This window comes from Vidua macroura, chromosome 32 (assembly GCF_024509145.1).
Source record: "Vidua macroura isolate BioBank_ID:100142 chromosome 32, ASM2450914v1, whole genome shotgun sequence".
NCBI classification, from domain to species: Eukaryota; Metazoa; Chordata; class Aves; order Passeriformes; family Viduidae; genus Vidua; species Vidua macroura.
This window is the reverse complement of record NC_071602.1, coordinates 1129504-1145597: the sequence shown is the minus strand read 5'-3', so window position 1 is coordinate 1145597 and position 16094 is coordinate 1129504. Positions and strand designations below refer to the sequence as shown.

Here is a 16094-nt window from a genome sequence, read left to right as displayed (position 1 = left end):
TAAATCCTTTTCCAAAGTTTCTTGCTTTTTTGTACTTTGCCAGTAAAATTGTGGGGGGTCCCAAATGGCCGCTGAGGGTCACTCGGGGATCCTGGAGGGTCTGGGGGACACTTACGGCACAGATGGGGGCGGATACTGGGGGGGTTCTGTGGAGCGTGGGGCATGACGGGCGTTGTAGTCCCGGCTCTAATGGGGCTCTATTGGGCTGCGAGGCATGATGGGAGTTGTAGGCAAAAGAAAAGACAGCACTGACTCCAGGCACCGCCCCCAAAGCCACAATCCCCGGCGATGATTGGCTGTGGGTGATGATGGGCGGGAGCCTCAGCAAATGGGAGGCAGTGGAGGCGGGAACAGCCCATTCAACCCCTCCAGTCCCTCCCAGTACAGCCCAGTGCATTCCCAGTTCATCCCCAGTACAACCCCAGTGCCCTTCCAATACTTCCCAGTACAGCCCAGTCCCTCCCAGTACACCTCAGTTCATTCCCAGGCCCTTCCAGTTCCCCCCAGTGCCATCCACAGTCCACTCCAGTGTCCCCCAGTCTTCCCCACAGCGTTCCCGCCCATTGCGGGGCAGCGGCGCAGACGGAATGTCCTGCGGCCCAAACCTCCTGCTCCTGCCACACAGCGCCCAGCGTTCTCCCCCTCCTCCTCCTCTCCCAGCACAGCACAAATTCCAGCTCGGAGGAGGCTTCCCCAGAGAGGGCTCCGGCTCCTGTTTCAGCCTCCGTGTCCCTGCAGAGGAACAGGGCATCTTTCAGGCACTTCCACAAGCTCAGGCTTCCCATTTCATGGGGAATCTGGGGTGAAAATGGCCTTTTTCCAAAAGATAATTGCAGAGGAGATGGATTACAAATTATAAGGGAAAAATTACACTTCTTTCAGACAAAGTCAACCAAGTCATTGCCTGCATTTCTTCTTTTCAGATTCTTTCAGTCGTCTCCTGACAGGTCCGGCTTGTTCTGGTGCTTTCCATGAACTGATTGAACTCCTGATTTATATCAGTGCATGAGATGTAGAAGCATCTAAACTGAACACAGAAACAAACTCCCTCTGTCAGCCCATTTTCATCTTCTAGATCACTTTCAAGATGTCCATGGGGATGTTGCAGTGATGATCACACAGCTCTCCATTTCTGGCTGCAGGCTCTGCAGATTCTTTCTCTGCATTCAGTCAGGCTTGTGCTCCCTAACAATTCCTGGTAGCCCATCATGTTTTCTTAGGGTAGAACAATAACAATGAAAACCTTGCCAATGGCACAACTGCCCAGCCCACAAGGAAAAGAAAGAACAAGCTGTCAAGTTCTTCAGACATTTGTCCTGCTTTGCTGCAAGAGTTGTGCTGCACACACGGTGTGGAATGCCAAGAGAAGCTGCAGCTGGTGGCACATCTTGAGACAGAAGCTGCACCTCGTTCTCCAGGAAAGGTTCTTGGAAAGAGCAAACAGGCCCCGGCCCCAGCACCGGCTGCTCCCGGGCCCCGCGGAGGACACAGGCGGCGCAGCCACTCTAAAATACCATGAGCTGCACACAGTTTGCCTTCCCATTTTTGCTGGAAAGCAGTGCTGGACCCTTAAGTGCAGGGCCAGGGCCAGGGAATCCTCCAGCCAGGGAATGTGCCCCGACAGGGTTTGACCCTCAGCAGGGACAATGCACAGCAGCGACCGAGGGGATTTCTCTGCCCCTGTGCAGGAGTCCAGACTCTGGGTCTGGGCTGAACAGGGCAAAGTTCCCGTGTTTGGACAGGCTCAGGGGCTGCCCCCAGGGAGCGCAGGGCTGGGCGCGGGGGCGAGCGGGCAACGGACAAACGGACACGGGGACAAACGGCCCCGGAGCTTCAGTTGCAGCGGCAGCAGCGGCAGCAGCAGCAGCAGCAGCAGCAACAGCAGCAGCAGACAGAGCAGCGAAAGCAGCAACTTTGTGGAGTCCCTCTTGCTCCTCCTCTCCCGCTGTCCCGCAGCCTCTCCCGCTCTCCCGTTCCCGCTGTCCCCTCCTCTCCCGGTCTCTCTCTCCCCATACCCGGCCGGGCCATGCCCCCGGCCCGCCCCCGGCCCCGGGCGGGGCTGTCCCGTCCCCGGCCCCGGCCGTCCCGCCGCCGTCTCGCCCCCACCCGGCTCTGGCCGTGCTGGCGCTGGCGCTGCTGGGCGGGCATCAGTGCCTGGGGCTGGGGCGGCATCGCCTCCCTTTGGCTCCGCCTGGCCCGAGCCCGGCCCCGGCCCCGGCCCCGGCCCCGGCCCCGGCCCCGGCGCCGGCTCCTCCCGGGCCCCGCGGAGGACACAGGCGGCGCAGCCGCTGCCGCCACCTCCGCTGCGGCTTCCCCGGCCCGAGCTCCGCCGCTCGGCAGCGCGGCCACCGGCCCCGAGCCGCTGCTGTCCCGTTGCCAGGAGCGAACGCCTGGGGATGGCCGGCCCGGGGCGCTTGAGGGGCGCTCGGGGGCCGCTCCTGGCCCCGGACCGAGTGCTGACAGCCGCGTCCCGCCGGCAGGGAAGGCGCAGCAGGGCCTGAAGGAGCAGTACCGGCTGGGTTCGCTGCTGGGCCGCGGCGGCTTCCGGCAGCGTCTTCGCGGCCACGCGGCTCTCGGACGGCGCCCCGGTGAGCGGCAGGGACGGCGGTGGGAGCAGGAGGAGGGGGCGGAGGAGGAACAGGAGGAGGAGGAGGAGGATGAGGAGGAGGAGGAGGAGGAGGAGGCTGGGGCTGGGCAGGGCGGGCGGCGAGCTGAGCCCGCTGCTTCTCTTGGATTGCAGGTGGCCATCAAAAGGGTGCCACGGAACCGCGTCCTGCACTGGGGCGAGCTGGTGAGTGCGCGGGGCCAGCGGGAGAAGCCGGGGCGTGCCGGGCGGGGATGAGCCGGGGCCCGGCAGGGTGGAAGCCGCCGGGACGCCTGGAGGGAGAGCGGGCGTGGGGCCAGCGCAGGGTGCAGAGCATCCCGGGCTGGGCGAGGGGTTCCCGAGCCCCGGCACGGCCTCAGCCCCACTGACGGCATCGTGCTCCTCCCACAGCCCGACGGCACCAGCGCACCCCTGGAGGTCGTGCTGCTGGCCAAGGTGTCCACTGGCTTCCCCGGTGTCGTCCAGCTGCTGGAGTGGCTTGAGCTCCCCAACGACATCGTGATGGTGCTGGAGCGCCCAAAGCGGTCTCAGGACCTGCACCATTTCATTCGGGCATGTGGGTTCCTGTCCGAGAAGGTGGCGCGGGAGCTGTTCCGCCAGGTGCTGGAGGCCGTGCGGCACTGCACCAGCTGCGGGGTCCTCCACAGGGACATCAAACCAGGGAACATCCTGGTTGACCTGGCCACCGGGCAGGCCAAATTAATCGACTTTGGCTGTGGCACCTACCTGCAAGACACAGCCTACATACCCTTTGCAGGTGAGTCCACACAGGGCTGTGCTCGCGGTGCCGGTATCTCATGGCCCAATATCTCCCAGCCCAAGCTGGCTGTGGCATTGGGGATTGTCCCTTTTGCTGCCCTTGATGGCACTGAGATTTCAGCCGAGTTGCATTTCAGCAGGGCTGGGTGGGGAGCCAGCTTCCAGCCCTGCTGGCAGCCTTTGCCCACCACTCTGCCCAGGGCTGGGGCTGGGGCTGGGGCAGCCAGCCCAACAAAAACACCCGTGGGTGGGGGTAGCAGAGAGGGGGGGCCAGAACCTGTGCCCCAGCCGGTTTGGTGTGCAGGTGAGAAAGGGCTTGGACTGCTCCACTCACCTGGTTTGCTTTGAATTCATAATGTTCTTTGGGGCAATGCAGGCAGGGAGGATGAAGGCATGGTTTTCCCCAGCACTGAGTGGGTTTTTCCTTGTCATGGTCGGGCCTTGCCAGGGCTCCTGCTGCCCTCTTCCAGCACCTGTGGCTTCTTTTCCAACCCCAAGTCTGTACACAAGTCCCAGGTGCTGGCCAGAGGGCAGCGGGTCACCCCGTGTGCCACTGGGGCAGCCCCCGCATGCCCAGGGATGCTGGGGCCAGGCTCTGGGAGCAGCAGCATCCCCCTGCTGAAGCCCATCTCTATTCCATAGGAACACGGTCATACAGCCCCCCGGAATGGATGCATTTTGGCTGGTACTACGGCAAGCCAGCTACTGTCTGGTCCCTGGGCATCGTGCTGCACCAGATGGTCTGCGGGGAGCACCCTTTCAGGAGGGGCCAGAACATCAGCTGGGACCATCAGCTCTCACTGCCACAACAGCTCTCTCAAGGTGGATCCTCATCTGTGGCCATAGGGGCAATACCAGTGCTGGGAGACAGCAGCAGCTCGTGAGCATCCCGCTCTGGCAGCTGCTGAGGAGGGGGCACATGTCCTGCTCTCCTGCTCTCCTCCACAACTGGGAATTGATGGGAAAGTTTAGGCCCAACTCTGAGCACATCCAGCATGGCCTGGGCACGGGAATAGTGGGGCAAAGCCAACAGGAGCCTTCTCCAACTGACCGGCGGGTTCTGGTTTCTCTGTCCAGAGTGCCAAGATCTGATCAGGAGGTGTTTATCCATGCTGGACATCGAAAGGCCCTCATTAGAAGAGCTGTTGTGTGATCGCTGGATGCAGGACGTTCATCTGCCCTAGAAGAAGGGAGAGAGCCACAGGCACACTTTGATGCAAGGCCCTGGTAAGTTACAGCCCCACACACACCTTGGCAATCAGAAGCACAGGAACCCAGACTTTTTTGTGCTGCCTGTGTCACTGCCCAGGGGTCATCAGATGGGAACACGCAGCCCTTATGCTGGAGCTGAGCTGCTCTGCCCAGCACTGGTGGCCGCCATCTGAGCTGGTTTTGCTTGTCCTTGGTTCCCTGACAGCTGGGGCCCTGGGCAGAACCCTGACAGCCTGGTCTCAGCCCCAGGGAAGGAGAAGGAGCCCCTGGAGAAGCTGTACCAGGTGGGGCTGCTGCTGCTGCTGGAGACAGCGAGGATGACATCAAGGATGACAACCTCTTGCTCCACCTGGTCACCGGCAGGCTGAAGATGACGTCACTTTGATTCTGGCACCTTCTCCAAAGCCAGGCTCCACAGGGAATTTGCAGATGAGTCCACACGCAGGGGATGCTCCCAGATTTGGGCATTGCACAGCCTGGCCAGGAACAGAAGGTTCCCCCTTTGCTGGGGCGGATGCAGCTGATCCTTCAGTCGGCTCCCCAGCTGCTTTTGGCAGGGCTCGGGGCATGGGCTGGGGTGGGTACGAAATGGGAGTGGGCTCCTGGCCCTGCCAACAGCCCCCACCACCCACCGTGCCCCGGGCTGGGGCTGGGGCTGGGGCAGCCAGCCCGACACAAACCAACCCCCATGGTGTGAGCAGAGGTGGGACTCCAGAACCTGTGTAGGGGCTGCTTTGCTTTGCAGGCAAGGAAGGGCTTGGGCTGCTCCCCTGCCCTTGTTTGCTTTGGGATCACCGTTATTTTGGGGGGCAGTGCAGGGGGAAGGGAGAAAGCCTGGGCTTCCTTCACCTGTGGGTGGGTTTTTCCCTGGCATGCAGGGGTTGGGCCTTCCTCAAGCCCCAGACAGAGATATGATTTTTGACCTTTTTTCTTGTTTCCCCTTTTTGTCTGTAATCTACTTTCAATAATTTGTTGTGTGTTTTTCTAGAGGAAGTGTTCTAGGTGGGGTCCAGTCTGGATGGGGAAGTGCTTGGGAGCAGCTGCGGCGTGGATGGGCCGTGCCCTTGGAGAAGGCTGAGGACATCGTTTGGGACCAGCTTTTCTTCCAGCGGTGGATGGCGTCAGGTGGGTCCTGTCTGCTTGGCATGGTGGGATCAGAGCTTTGGGGAGATGGCAGCGAGCACAGGAGCATCCTGCTCTGGGCAGCTGCTGAGGGCTGGATGTGCCGTGGCTGGCTGCAGGCTGGGCACATGTCCTGCCCTCCTGCTCTGCTGCCAAAGGCAGCAGTGATGGGCAGCTCTGGGCACTGCTCTGGGCACGGCCAGCATGGCCTGGGCACCGTGGGCAGCTGGGACAAGGGGACAGGAGCCTTCAGCTAAGGGGCACTTTCTGGTTTCTCTCCTCGCAGCCGGGCTCTGCGGGTGCTGAGGCTGCTCTGGGCTCTGCCAGGGCTCTGCTGGAGCTCAGCACCGGGCCCCAATCGGCCAAAGAAGAAATGATGTGACCTGCAGCACAGACTTGCTTGAGCATTTCAGCAACACAGCTCAAGTTTGCAGAGTGCACACCTCCAAGGGAAAACATGCCACCAGCCAAAAATTAAACTTGTTCAATAGCTTCTGAAATGAAATCAGTCTGGGATGACCCCAAATGACATTTTTTAGCTTGCTCAAGCTGTAGCTCAGCCCTTCTCTGAACAATTCTCTTCCCACTTGCCTTTTACTTCCCAACTGCTCCCTCTTTTCCCCCAGTGAATTCCCAGCCTGTGGCAGTCTCCATCACACTTCTGCCTTCCTTGATGCCCCTCACCACGAGGAAGGCCGAGCCCCCAGCTTAGGGACTCATCCTGTCACTGGCTGAAGAGCAGCAATGTCTCAGAGGTCTGGTTGGATTTTAGTGGCATTCAGAGCTGCTCTCCAGCCCTCAGCTCTCCTCACTGCTGAGCTCCCACTCCCTTTTCCTTGTCCTTTCAGCAGGATGAGCTCTGTGAATCCCCTTGGGCCTCCCCACTCTTCCCAGCCCATGCACCCACCTCAGTTAGGCTGAAGCTGCAGCTTCTCTGTCTCCTCTGGCACACCAGTCCAGTCCCCTGTGCGGGGAGCCCCAGCCCCAGAGCGCAGCACCCAACAGTGCCGTCCGGGCTGGAGCAGCTGCCCTGCAGCCCTGGCTTGGCTCTTGGTGGCAAGGGAATGCTCCCTGTTTGCAGCTGTCCCTGCAGGATGGCCCCAGGGCAGAGACCAGCCGGGCTCCCACTGCAGCCCTGAAGCTTGGGGCAGACAGTGGTCCCAGAGCTGAGGTTCATGGGGAGCACCCGCAGGTGTGCCTGGCACTCTGTTGCCGTGTGTCACAGTGCAGGCTGCCTTGTACTGGGTGAATGGACCAGCCCCTGCTTTGACTGACAGGGGCCTCGCCCATCACATCTCTCCCAAGGCTGCAGACATTTCACAGGCCAGAATCTGAAGGGGCGCAGAGGTCAGACCAGTGAAATTATCCAGACTGGCTTTTTCAAAGACCCCTTAGAAGGAAGGGCTTGAGTACAAACCCTCTCTGATTGCCCCATGAACATCGGGCTGAGTGGTCTCTTTGGCTCCAATCCACTTTCCTCCTCAAGCCAACGTTACCCACTGCCTCCCACATCCCCCCCGTGCCTTCCCACTGCCTTGTCCTGTCAGGGCTTTCGCAGCCCCTCATCCCTTGGTGGCCCCATCCCCTCAGGGTCTCCCTCAGCCCGGCCAACCTGCCCGGCAGCAGCGCCGCAGCCCCACAGGAGCTCCCGAGGAGCCCCATCCAGAGGCACCTCAGAGCCCTCAGCAATGCAGCCAGCAACACACGGGCAGGAGGACACAGATGGCGGTTCCTGCCTGGGACAGGGCTTGTGGCCATCTCCAGGCACCGGTCTCACAGGGATCCCTGGAACTCCGGCCCCAGCCCACCGGCTCTGTTGGCAGCACAAAGGCTGCAGCAGAACCACCAAAGGCCAAGGGGCTTCTGGCCATTTTCCCTGCAAGCCTGCACGTGCCTGGGCAGCTTGCTGAGCCCAGGCACCCTTTGCTCCCTCTTCCCCTATGCCCTGCAGAGCCTGGGCAGCAAAAGAAAGATCCTGGGAGTCTGTCTATTATAACACATCCTATATTTATATCCTACAGAAAAGCAAAAAGAACGAAAGAACAATCTTGAAGAAATTAAACACTCCTGCTGGCTCAGGTGGCCCCAGCAGACAGAGCCTGTGGGATCAGCACTCTGCACAGCTCCAGCAGCGCAGCCAGCCGAGCCCCAAGAGACGAGGCCGTGTCCTCCATGCCCTGCGCAGCTGATCATGCAGGCTGTCCAAGATGGAATATCCAGCTCTCTCTACTGCCTGGAGGATGTACAATGTTTGAATTGCCAGGCTTCCAACGGCGACGCTGATGTCATTTGCCGTGCCTTCAAGGGCTGAAAGAGAGAGGAATAGAGCCATGGTCAGATCCCGGATCTGAGGGGACCCGAGGAGACCTCCCTGCCAGGGCCATCCCAGCCGGCTCCGGCCATGGCCAGCAGGGAATAAGGGACAAACGGGATCAGCCCGAAGCTGCTGGCCACGAATCCCCCAGGTGGCCCTGAAATCTCCGTGTGCTCTGCCCACGCCGCCCCTCGTCCGCACAGGGAGCAGAGCCCTGCGCAGCCGGGGCACGGCTTGCAGCTCCCCCGCCAGCCCCTGCTGACAGCCCGCTGCCCTCACTCACCCTCACAGATGAGCTGGAGCTCTTCCTTCTTCCCCCTCAGCTGCCGCCCGGCCATCCCTGCCAACACAGAGCCCGTCACGGCCCAGCGGCACAGCTCCCTGCCAGCGGCGCTGCCAGCCCTGTGGCCACACGGCCTCCTGGCCCGGCAGGGCTCAGCCGGGCCCTTGCCGCACGCTGCCGCCCAAGGGCACGGCTGCGAAAGGGCGGCAGCAGCGCCCAGGCCAGCCGGGGCTCCACCCCGCCGGGCCCGGATGGCGCTGCCGGGGCAGCAGGCGGGGCTGGGGCCGAGCTGCGGCGGGGCGGGGAGGGAGCCCGGCCTCGCGGCTCACCCAGGAACCTGATGGCCGCCTCTCGCAGGGGCTCCTGTGGGCTCTCCAGGTAGGGCATGGCCTGGCGCAGGTGCTCGGCCGCTCTGCTGCTGTCGTCTGCCAGCTGGAGAGAGCGGCAGGAGGGAAGGGTTGGCGCGGGCTCAGCCCCTGGGCCGGGCACTCCCTGCGCCCAGCCCCAGCCTCCCCTGCCCGCACCGCCGTGAGCTCGGGCCCACAGGAGCCTGGAGAAGAGCCCGCGCCGCCTCTGGCTGCAGCAGCGGGCAGGGGCACAGCTGCCAGCCCCGCACACTGAGCACTGCGCTCAGGGGGATTCTCCAGCCTGAGGCTGGCACTTCCAGACCATCCTTACCAGGCACTCGGTGAACTTCCACAGCTTCTTGTTCTTCACCACTTTTTCCAGATCCCTCCTCTTCAGGAACTGGGCCACACAAAGCAGCGTTTCCTGAGAAGCCTGGAGAGCAGCAGAGACGCGGAGATGGCCCCACAGCCCAGGGCGCAGGACCTGTGTCCCTGTGCCAAGGCCTGGAGGAGGCTGCAGCCCAGCAGGCGCCAGGGCAAGAGGCAGCTGAGCCGCCTCCCAGGGGGACAGCAGCAGCCCACGAGTCCTCACCTGTGCCACACGCCCATCCTCGTCATGGCAGTGGAAGAAGAGTGGCAGCAGACTCTGGTGCACGTGTGTCTTCAGGGCCTTTTTGTCCTTTCCCAGTGGAAGAGACACCAATGTTTGGAAGAGCAGGATGGAGAGCAGCTGCACCTGGCTATTGTCCTGTATGAAAGGAAGAAAAAAAGACCTGAGCATCGGCTGCATGGGGCTCAGCTTGGCTCAGGCCTGGAAATCTACAGGGCACAAAGTGTCTGGGCAGCAGCCAGTGGCTGTGGCTGGAGGCAGCGAGCCTTACGTGGTCAAAGAGTGGCAAGAGCGCCTCAACCAGCCGCAGTGCAATGGAGCTGGCTATCAGCATGTCCTTGTCCCGGGAGATAAAGCTGAGGAGCGTGACTGTCATGCTAACTATCTCTCCATCTGCGTCGCACAGGAGCTCCACAAGACTTTCAGTCAGGCTCCCCATTTTTTCACTCTGTGCGGAACACAAGTTTGTGAAATGCCATCCTGCTGCCGCAGGGCCTAGAGGCCAAAGGGCTGTTGCGGAGCACTTGGGCAGCTGAAGCAGGAGGCAGGAGAGCTGGGAGCAGCTGCCCCAGTGCCTAAAGCCCAGCAAAGCCCAAGCGACTGCATTCCCGAGTGCAGCCTCAGCCGCTGCCCCCTTCTCACCATCGAGGGATTGTCAATGAGCTTGAGAAGGGCCCTGAGCGCCAGGCGACGCCTGTCCCTGCACTTGCTGTGCAGGTGCCTTGACAAGATTTGCAGGACTCTGTTAGCACTGCCTCCACTCAAGTTCAGGCACTCGAGGACCTGAAAGGCACAGGGCAGTGACAGGGAACCTGGCCGGCAGGAGCCCGGAACCGCACAGGGCTGGGCCCAGGCAGCAGCACAGGGCGTGGGCACCCGTCCCAGGCAGCTGCAGCTACGAGAGGGCAGAGAGCTGGGAGGCAGCTGAGTGAGGCAGCGCTGGCCATCAGGCTCACCTCCACAAGGAACGCCAGGGCGGGCAGCTCCCAGCGTGGCTCCAGTGTGTTGAGCAGCTGGAGCAGGTAGCGAGCGATCCGGGAGCACAAGGGGATGGAGACACGGGATATCTCCCTGGCAGGAGAAAAAGTAACCAAGACTTTGGGCTGGGGGACAAACCTCTCCCAGGACAGACTCACAGAGGTCTGGTCTTTCCCCAGCATCCTGCAAGGGGCCCTGGGCTATTTGGGAGGCAGCTCCTTGTGGGTACCCTCCTCTGCCAGCCTTTTCCAGTCTGCTTGCCTGTGCCTCGGTGACAAGGCCGTCTGGCCCACGACCACTGGGACTGTGTGGGGCACCCTGGGCACAGAGCACAAATGTCAGAGGCAGCGGGGAGAAGGGGGTCTCACCTGGCCAGCAGACCCACGGCATAGTGGTGGGTGTCAGCACACAGCAGCGTGTCCCAGCCACGCTTGCGTTCCATTGCCAGCACCACATCCTCGTGCTCCATTTGGCAGAGCAGGGACTTCAGGGTCCGCACTGCAAACCTGCGTGCAGAGCAAAGCCCAGGTCAGGCTGGGAGCACTGGCTCTTGCCCAGGGATGTGGCAGGGACAGAGGAGTGGGATGGAGTACCTGTTGGGGCTGGTGGCAAGGCCGTATTGCTGCTGGCATCCCTTCCAGAAGGTATCGACCTCCTCTGGCATATCCAGAGTGCTGAAGAACACTTGGAATAGCAGATGCACAAGTAGGTGGGGGAAATACACCGTCACCATCTGTGGGACACAGGGTACCTGGAGGATCTTCCACATCACCAGAGTTGCCTGCAAAGGACAAAGCCCCCCGAGACAGCGCTCAGTGCCGAGGTGTCCGTGTGGCAGGGCCCGAGCACGGGAGGGAGAGGCCCGGAGAGACGCAGGGGGAGCAGCGGGCCTGGTGCCCCTGAAGCTGCCCCGAGGCCAGGTTTCAGCCCAGCGCCTGAGGCAGGGAGATGCAGTGGGGCAAGGAGGATGGAGAGCTGCTGGGCAGGTGGCCTTGGGGCCAGCAAAGGCCAGTTGCAGAAACTCACAGCCAGGACAAAGACACCCGTTTTGCCCCCATCAGAGGTGAACGTGCTGTGCTCTGGCCAACTCCCCAGCACATCGAGGAGTATCAGCTGCACTGGCTCGGCAGTCCTGGGCGAGCACATGATGCTCTTCCACATGGTGAAAGCAGCTCTGTGGGGTTAGAGCTCTGTCTCAGGGGGATCTGGGACACAGCACCGTGGCCTGGGCAGCAGCGGGGACCTGAGCTGGCTGCCAGCTCTGCCTCTGCCCACTGCCCCTCGCCAGCAGCGCCCAGGCAGCCCAGGCCTGTGGGGACAGGCCCCTGAGGGGCAGCGAGGGAGCATGGCAGCAGGCTCGGGGGCTGAGGTGCCAGGGCTGGCAAAGGGAGCAGCCAGAGGGCCCTGGGGACTCTCTGTTGGTCAGACACCTGGCACAGGCTGTACAGGCTGATGGGCTGGGGAGCCCTGAGCCCTCTGGGCAGGTGGCCCCATACCTGTCACAGGATGGGGCCACACACAGGAGTGTCATTACTACATCGGCAGGCTGTTCTTCAGTGAGATCCAGGAGGGCCCTGTTCAGTCTCTGCTCAGCAAACTGATTGTCCATGAGCCACTCGTGGATGTACCTCACCATGGCGGGCACCTGGAGAAGGCACGGGGAGACTTGGAAAGCTGCCAGAGGGAGGAATGTCACCAGCTTCCCCAGAGAAGTGCTTCCCTTCCCACCACACTGCCATGGCCTCAAAGGCTTCCAGGGACCAGCAGATGTGGCTTGGGAGGCCAGGCAATTCCTGGGAGGATCAAACCCTCAAACCACAGGCCGCTTATTTGCTTTGGATTGCAAAACCCCCCCTCTACGAGCATATCCAGCAGGGCAGCAGAGGTCTTGGTTTTGAAGGTGTGTGAATATGCTCTGAGCCCTTTGCCCATGGTGCTGGTCTCTTTCTCCTGAATCCTCTTGATGAATTTGCAAACCAAGTGTAGGAGAAGGGCAGGAAGCCAGGGATGTTCCACGGAATGCTCCAAGCGCGGTGCTCGGCTGAGCGGTGCCAGCAGGCCCAGCCCAGGTGGGGATGGCTGCAGGTACCTCCACTGTTCTGCGGAAGAGGCCACGGGCGGGGTCCTGCTCTTGTGTGCGGTCCACGGCTGCATCTGGCAAAGAGCGAGCGCAGCCAGAGCTGAGGGGCTGCGGGAGAGGCCGGAGAACACAGCCCAGCCCTGAGCTCCCCAGGCAGGGACAGCCCCGGGATGCCCCAGGGGATGGAGCACGGCCGCTGCGGGGTGTCTGCCCGGCCCCTCTTCTGTCCTGTCCGTGGGCATGTCCCCAGGGGATGGGATGGGATGGAATGGGATGGGATGGGATAGGATGCCATGGGATGGGATGCAGTGGGATGGAATGCAATGGTGCCAAGCTGGCTGCAGGCACCAACCCTAAGCCCAGCTCTGCCACTCACCCTCCTGTAGAGTCTTGAACCGCACCACCTCTTTCATCTCCTCTACTGCGGCAGCTCCAGGGCCTTCTTCCTCCTCCTGCACCCAGGCCAGCTTGGGCCCTCTCAGGGATCTCTGCTCCATGGCAGTGACTGGATTTGAGGCGAGTTGCAGGAGAGATGCCTCGGAAAAGCTCCGAGTCAGCAAGTCCTGCAGTCGTGCCTGGAAGGCACCTTCAAGAGAGAAGCCTCAGGAAGGCTACAGGACAGCAAGTCCTGCACTCTGGTCTTGAGGGCTGCTGCCACAAGGACAGGAGACTCCTGTCAAGGATTGATTGTGGTCAGGCCTCGAGGGCACCGGTGGCAGGGATGGGAGATGCCTCCGGGGCACCAAGTCCCACGGTCTGCCCTCAAGGGCACCTGCAGAAGAGAAGCCTCGGGAAGGCCACAGGTCACCAAGTCCTGTGGTCTGGCCTCGAGGACAGCTGCAGGAATAACGCCTGGGAAAAGCTCCGGGTCAGACACGAACGAGTGCGCTGTGCGGGGGCTCCTCACGGCACCGCTCTGTCCCGTCCTGTCCCGTCGCGTGCTCCAAGCACTCTGGCGTGGTCTTGTCACCGCCAGCTCCTATGTCACCCCGTGTCACAAAGGGCCCTTGGACACGCTGTCCCGTTCCATGACACGGTGACCACGCAGCACCGTGTCACAAAGGGCCCCTGCACACACTGCCCCCTGCCCTGGGGCCGCCCCTGACCCACCCAAAGTGGCTCAGGTTGGAAGGAATTCCTCACCCCAAGTGTCTAAGAGAGCCCAACAGGGTCTTTAGGAACGGCTGAAACCATCAGCAAACGCTGCCCTGCTCTGTGGGCTCAGGGCAGCAGAAGGAGCCCCCAGGGCTGCCGACGCAGCTGTGCTGGGAAGGGCACGGGGCCTTCCACAGAAGCTGGCACGGCCTCCTTGGGACACGTCCCGGCTGGTGGCCATCCTAAACCCGCGGGTGTGACACAGACAAGGAACGTGTGGGCCAGGGCACCAATGCTGCTTGGACCCCTGGGGCCCGGGGAGCGCTGACATCAGCAGGTGTGGCAGAGTCCCTGCCCAAGCAGATCTGCCACCCCCCGGGCCCTGGCAGCTCTGGTGCACTTCTCCTGCCCCAGAGACCTGTGCCCGTGGGGGGCTTCTGTGCCAGAGGGAGCCAAAGCCCGCGTGCATTGGGGGCTGCGCTCCTGCCTGCAGGGGCTCTTGGCAGGAGCACCTGGAGCAACTGCTGGCAACACTTGGTCTCTGTCAGAAGCTCTTACTCCATGCTGAAATTATTTTCTCATTGAAGTTCTTGCCTTCTGCACAAAAACACCTTAGTGGCCAAGGCACGGAAGAATCTGGCAAGTAAGAATCCTCAGTTCAGGAAAGCTTTCCTTCCTGTTGTTCAACTCAAGTAGTTCCAAAAATTTGCAAGCTTCCCAAATTAATTGGGATGGCCTGAGGAGGTGAAGATTTGGAATTTTGCTTCCCATCTTAAAGCAGCAACTCATTTGCCTCTAACCTCATCCACTGAGGGTCACTTCACAGAACCTAACACTACACAAAATAAGGGCAAAAACAAGGGCCATTCTTTGGTTTTCTATGAAGGGATGATAATATCCTAATTCTCTTAAGGAATAAAAGCTCTCAAGAAATCAAAGTCCACTCAGTGGTACAAAATTAGCCCAGAGAAATGAGTAGATGGCAAAAGGGCGAATCCTCCCCCTGGTACAGATATCAAAGTGGCCAGTAAAGTGCAGCTCTCTCCTCTTGTTCCCTGCAGCAGAATCAGGAGCATGAAGAGGAAAAGTCACAGATATTCTTTCTGCCCTCCCTAACCAAAGCTGTGCCAAAGCACAGATGCTGCCTTCCAACTGACTCCAATTCCAGCCTAGACCTCTCACCTTCCACACAACTCCTTCTCCAACACCCCACCAGCAACAACCCCCCCAAACTGCTGCACAGAAGCCCTCAACACCCTGCCAGGAGCCCCAGCTGTCCCCGTCCCTCCACAGAGCTTTCCCAGCCTCCAGCAGATGCCCTGGTTCCCTGCAGGTGCCGTGGGATGGCACTCAGGAGGATCTGCTCCAAGGCCTTCCCCTGGAGCAAGCTCAGGCTGCCAGGCCTATGGTTCCTGGATCATCCTTCCCACCGAGCCTTCCTGTGCACGGCTGTTCCATTTGCACCTTTGTGCTCAGCTCGGACTTCTCCACTGAACCAGGAGTGCTGGGGAAGGATGGAGAGCAGCCTGGCAAGCTCTTTCTCCAGCTCCCTCTTTACTCTCGGGGAGGTAGAACATTCCACAGGAAAGCAACTGCTGCCACAAGGAGCGGGTGGCCTCAGGCACCTTTGGCAAGGAAACAAGGCCTTTGTTTGACAGAAGGAAGCACAAGCAATTCACAGGAGTAAACAAGTAATGAGCACAGACATACTGAAGTACTTAGCAGCAGTTAGCATAAGAAAAACCTGGCAGGCCTAACTTGACCTGAGAGTGACTTGACAAAAAGCTTTAGCCATAGTCTAGCAGAAGAACTAAGGGCAAGTGTGGAGCCAGCCCTGTGCAGGGAAGCCATGAGGAAGACTGTGCTGCTTTGGGGCATGGAGACGGCTCCTGGCCAGGGCCTGGACATCAGCTTCAAGTACAGCAATCTGACACAATGTATTTCTAACCCCCGGCTATCGAATCACCTCAGCAGTGTAAAGATGGATGGTATGTTTGATACAATTGCTACATCAACCCCCTGAAATTTATAGGTGGTGGAGAAACATTTCAGTGGGTGCAGACCCCTGCCCTCCTGCCAGGTCAGTAAAAGGGCTTTTGGCAGACAGTGCATTTGTCTGCCGATTTCTTTGAATAAGGGAGACCCCTCAGGACTGCTGTATCCTGAGGGAACACCGTTGACCTTGACCTGTAGGCACCTGCACCAGCTTAAAATCAGCTGCCTCAGCTTCCAGGACCTCTCTTGGCCAGCATCCTGACGTGGATGCAGGACTGCTGCGAGGCACTGCTGGGACCCAGCGGGACGGGACCGGCTGTCTCGTGTCCACGTAGCCCCCCCGACACAGCCAGGGTCATCCCGAAACCAGAGAAACGCTCACGTGTCAGCACAGGGGAGCAAGGAGCACTGGGCTCCTCTCAGGGTATCTCAGCTGGGCTCGCTCCACAACACAGCCCCATTTTAAGGCCTGCTGATGCCCAGCTGCCAGAAATGCCTACCTTGCTCTCTCCAAGATGCACAGGGAGAGCCAATGAGCAGGATGCCTTGGGAGGCAAACCTTCCCTGCCTTTTCTGAGGCCAGGGATACACCAAGATCAAACAAGACTCTCCACGCTGCGTGGTCCACACAGCCCAGCTCTGTGCTGGCCCTGGGCCACAGCAGCATCCCCCAAGCAAGAGGCAAATGCATATT

At 60.7% G+C, this 16094-nt stretch overlaps 2 protein-coding genes across 2 annotated transcripts; one reads left to right on the top strand and one right to left on the bottom strand.

Annotated features, from left to right (window-relative positions):
* The first annotated feature begins 288 nt into the window (after nucleotides 1–288).
* LOC128820938 (serine/threonine-protein kinase pim-1-like) lies at nucleotides 289–6188 on the top strand. Its single transcript, XM_054001778.1, is given in 9 exon segments — nucleotides 289–298; nucleotides 1719–2545; nucleotides 2547–2588; nucleotides 2741–2791; nucleotides 2996–3362; nucleotides 4007–4186; nucleotides 4442–4591; nucleotides 4674–5701; nucleotides 5985–6188. Coding segments are annotated over 7 exon segments (1584 nt in total). The 3' UTR covers nucleotides 4549–4591; nucleotides 4674–5701; nucleotides 5985–6188.
* A 1498-nt stretch (nucleotides 6189–7686) lies between these two features.
* On the bottom strand, nucleotides 7687–13232 carry LOC128820887 (maestro heat-like repeat family member 5). The gene is made up of 14 exons (XM_054001726.1): nucleotides 12687–13232; nucleotides 12320–12384; nucleotides 11727–11875; nucleotides 11257–11404; nucleotides 10824–11011; nucleotides 10599–10736; nucleotides 10209–10323; nucleotides 9895–10035; nucleotides 9524–9700; nucleotides 9235–9390; nucleotides 8974–9075; nucleotides 8625–8727; nucleotides 8296–8352; nucleotides 7687–8005 (listed from the first exon to the last, which is right to left on the bottom strand). Exons 1-14 carry the CDS (start codon nucleotides 12805–12807, stop codon nucleotides 7806–7808), a joined length of 1860 nt encoding a protein of 619 aa, XP_053857701.1. The 5' UTR covers nucleotides 12808–13232; the 3' UTR covers nucleotides 7687–7805.
* Between the last annotated feature and the right edge of the window lie 2862 nt (nucleotides 13233–16094).

Coding starts and splice junctions, on each gene's coding strand:
- LOC128820887 (XM_054001726.1), bottom strand. CDS start 12,807: ATGGAGCAGAGATCCCTGAGAGGGCCCAAGCTGGCCTGGGTGCAGGAG. Junction 11,876..12,319: donor TCTTCCGCAGAACAGTGGAG/GTACCTGCAGCC, acceptor TGCCTTCTCCAG/GTGCCCGCCATGGTGAGGTA. Junction 8,006..8,295: donor GCTCCAGCTCATCTGTGAGG/GTGAGTGAGGGC, acceptor TCTCTCTTTCAG/CCCTTGAAGGCACGGCAAAT.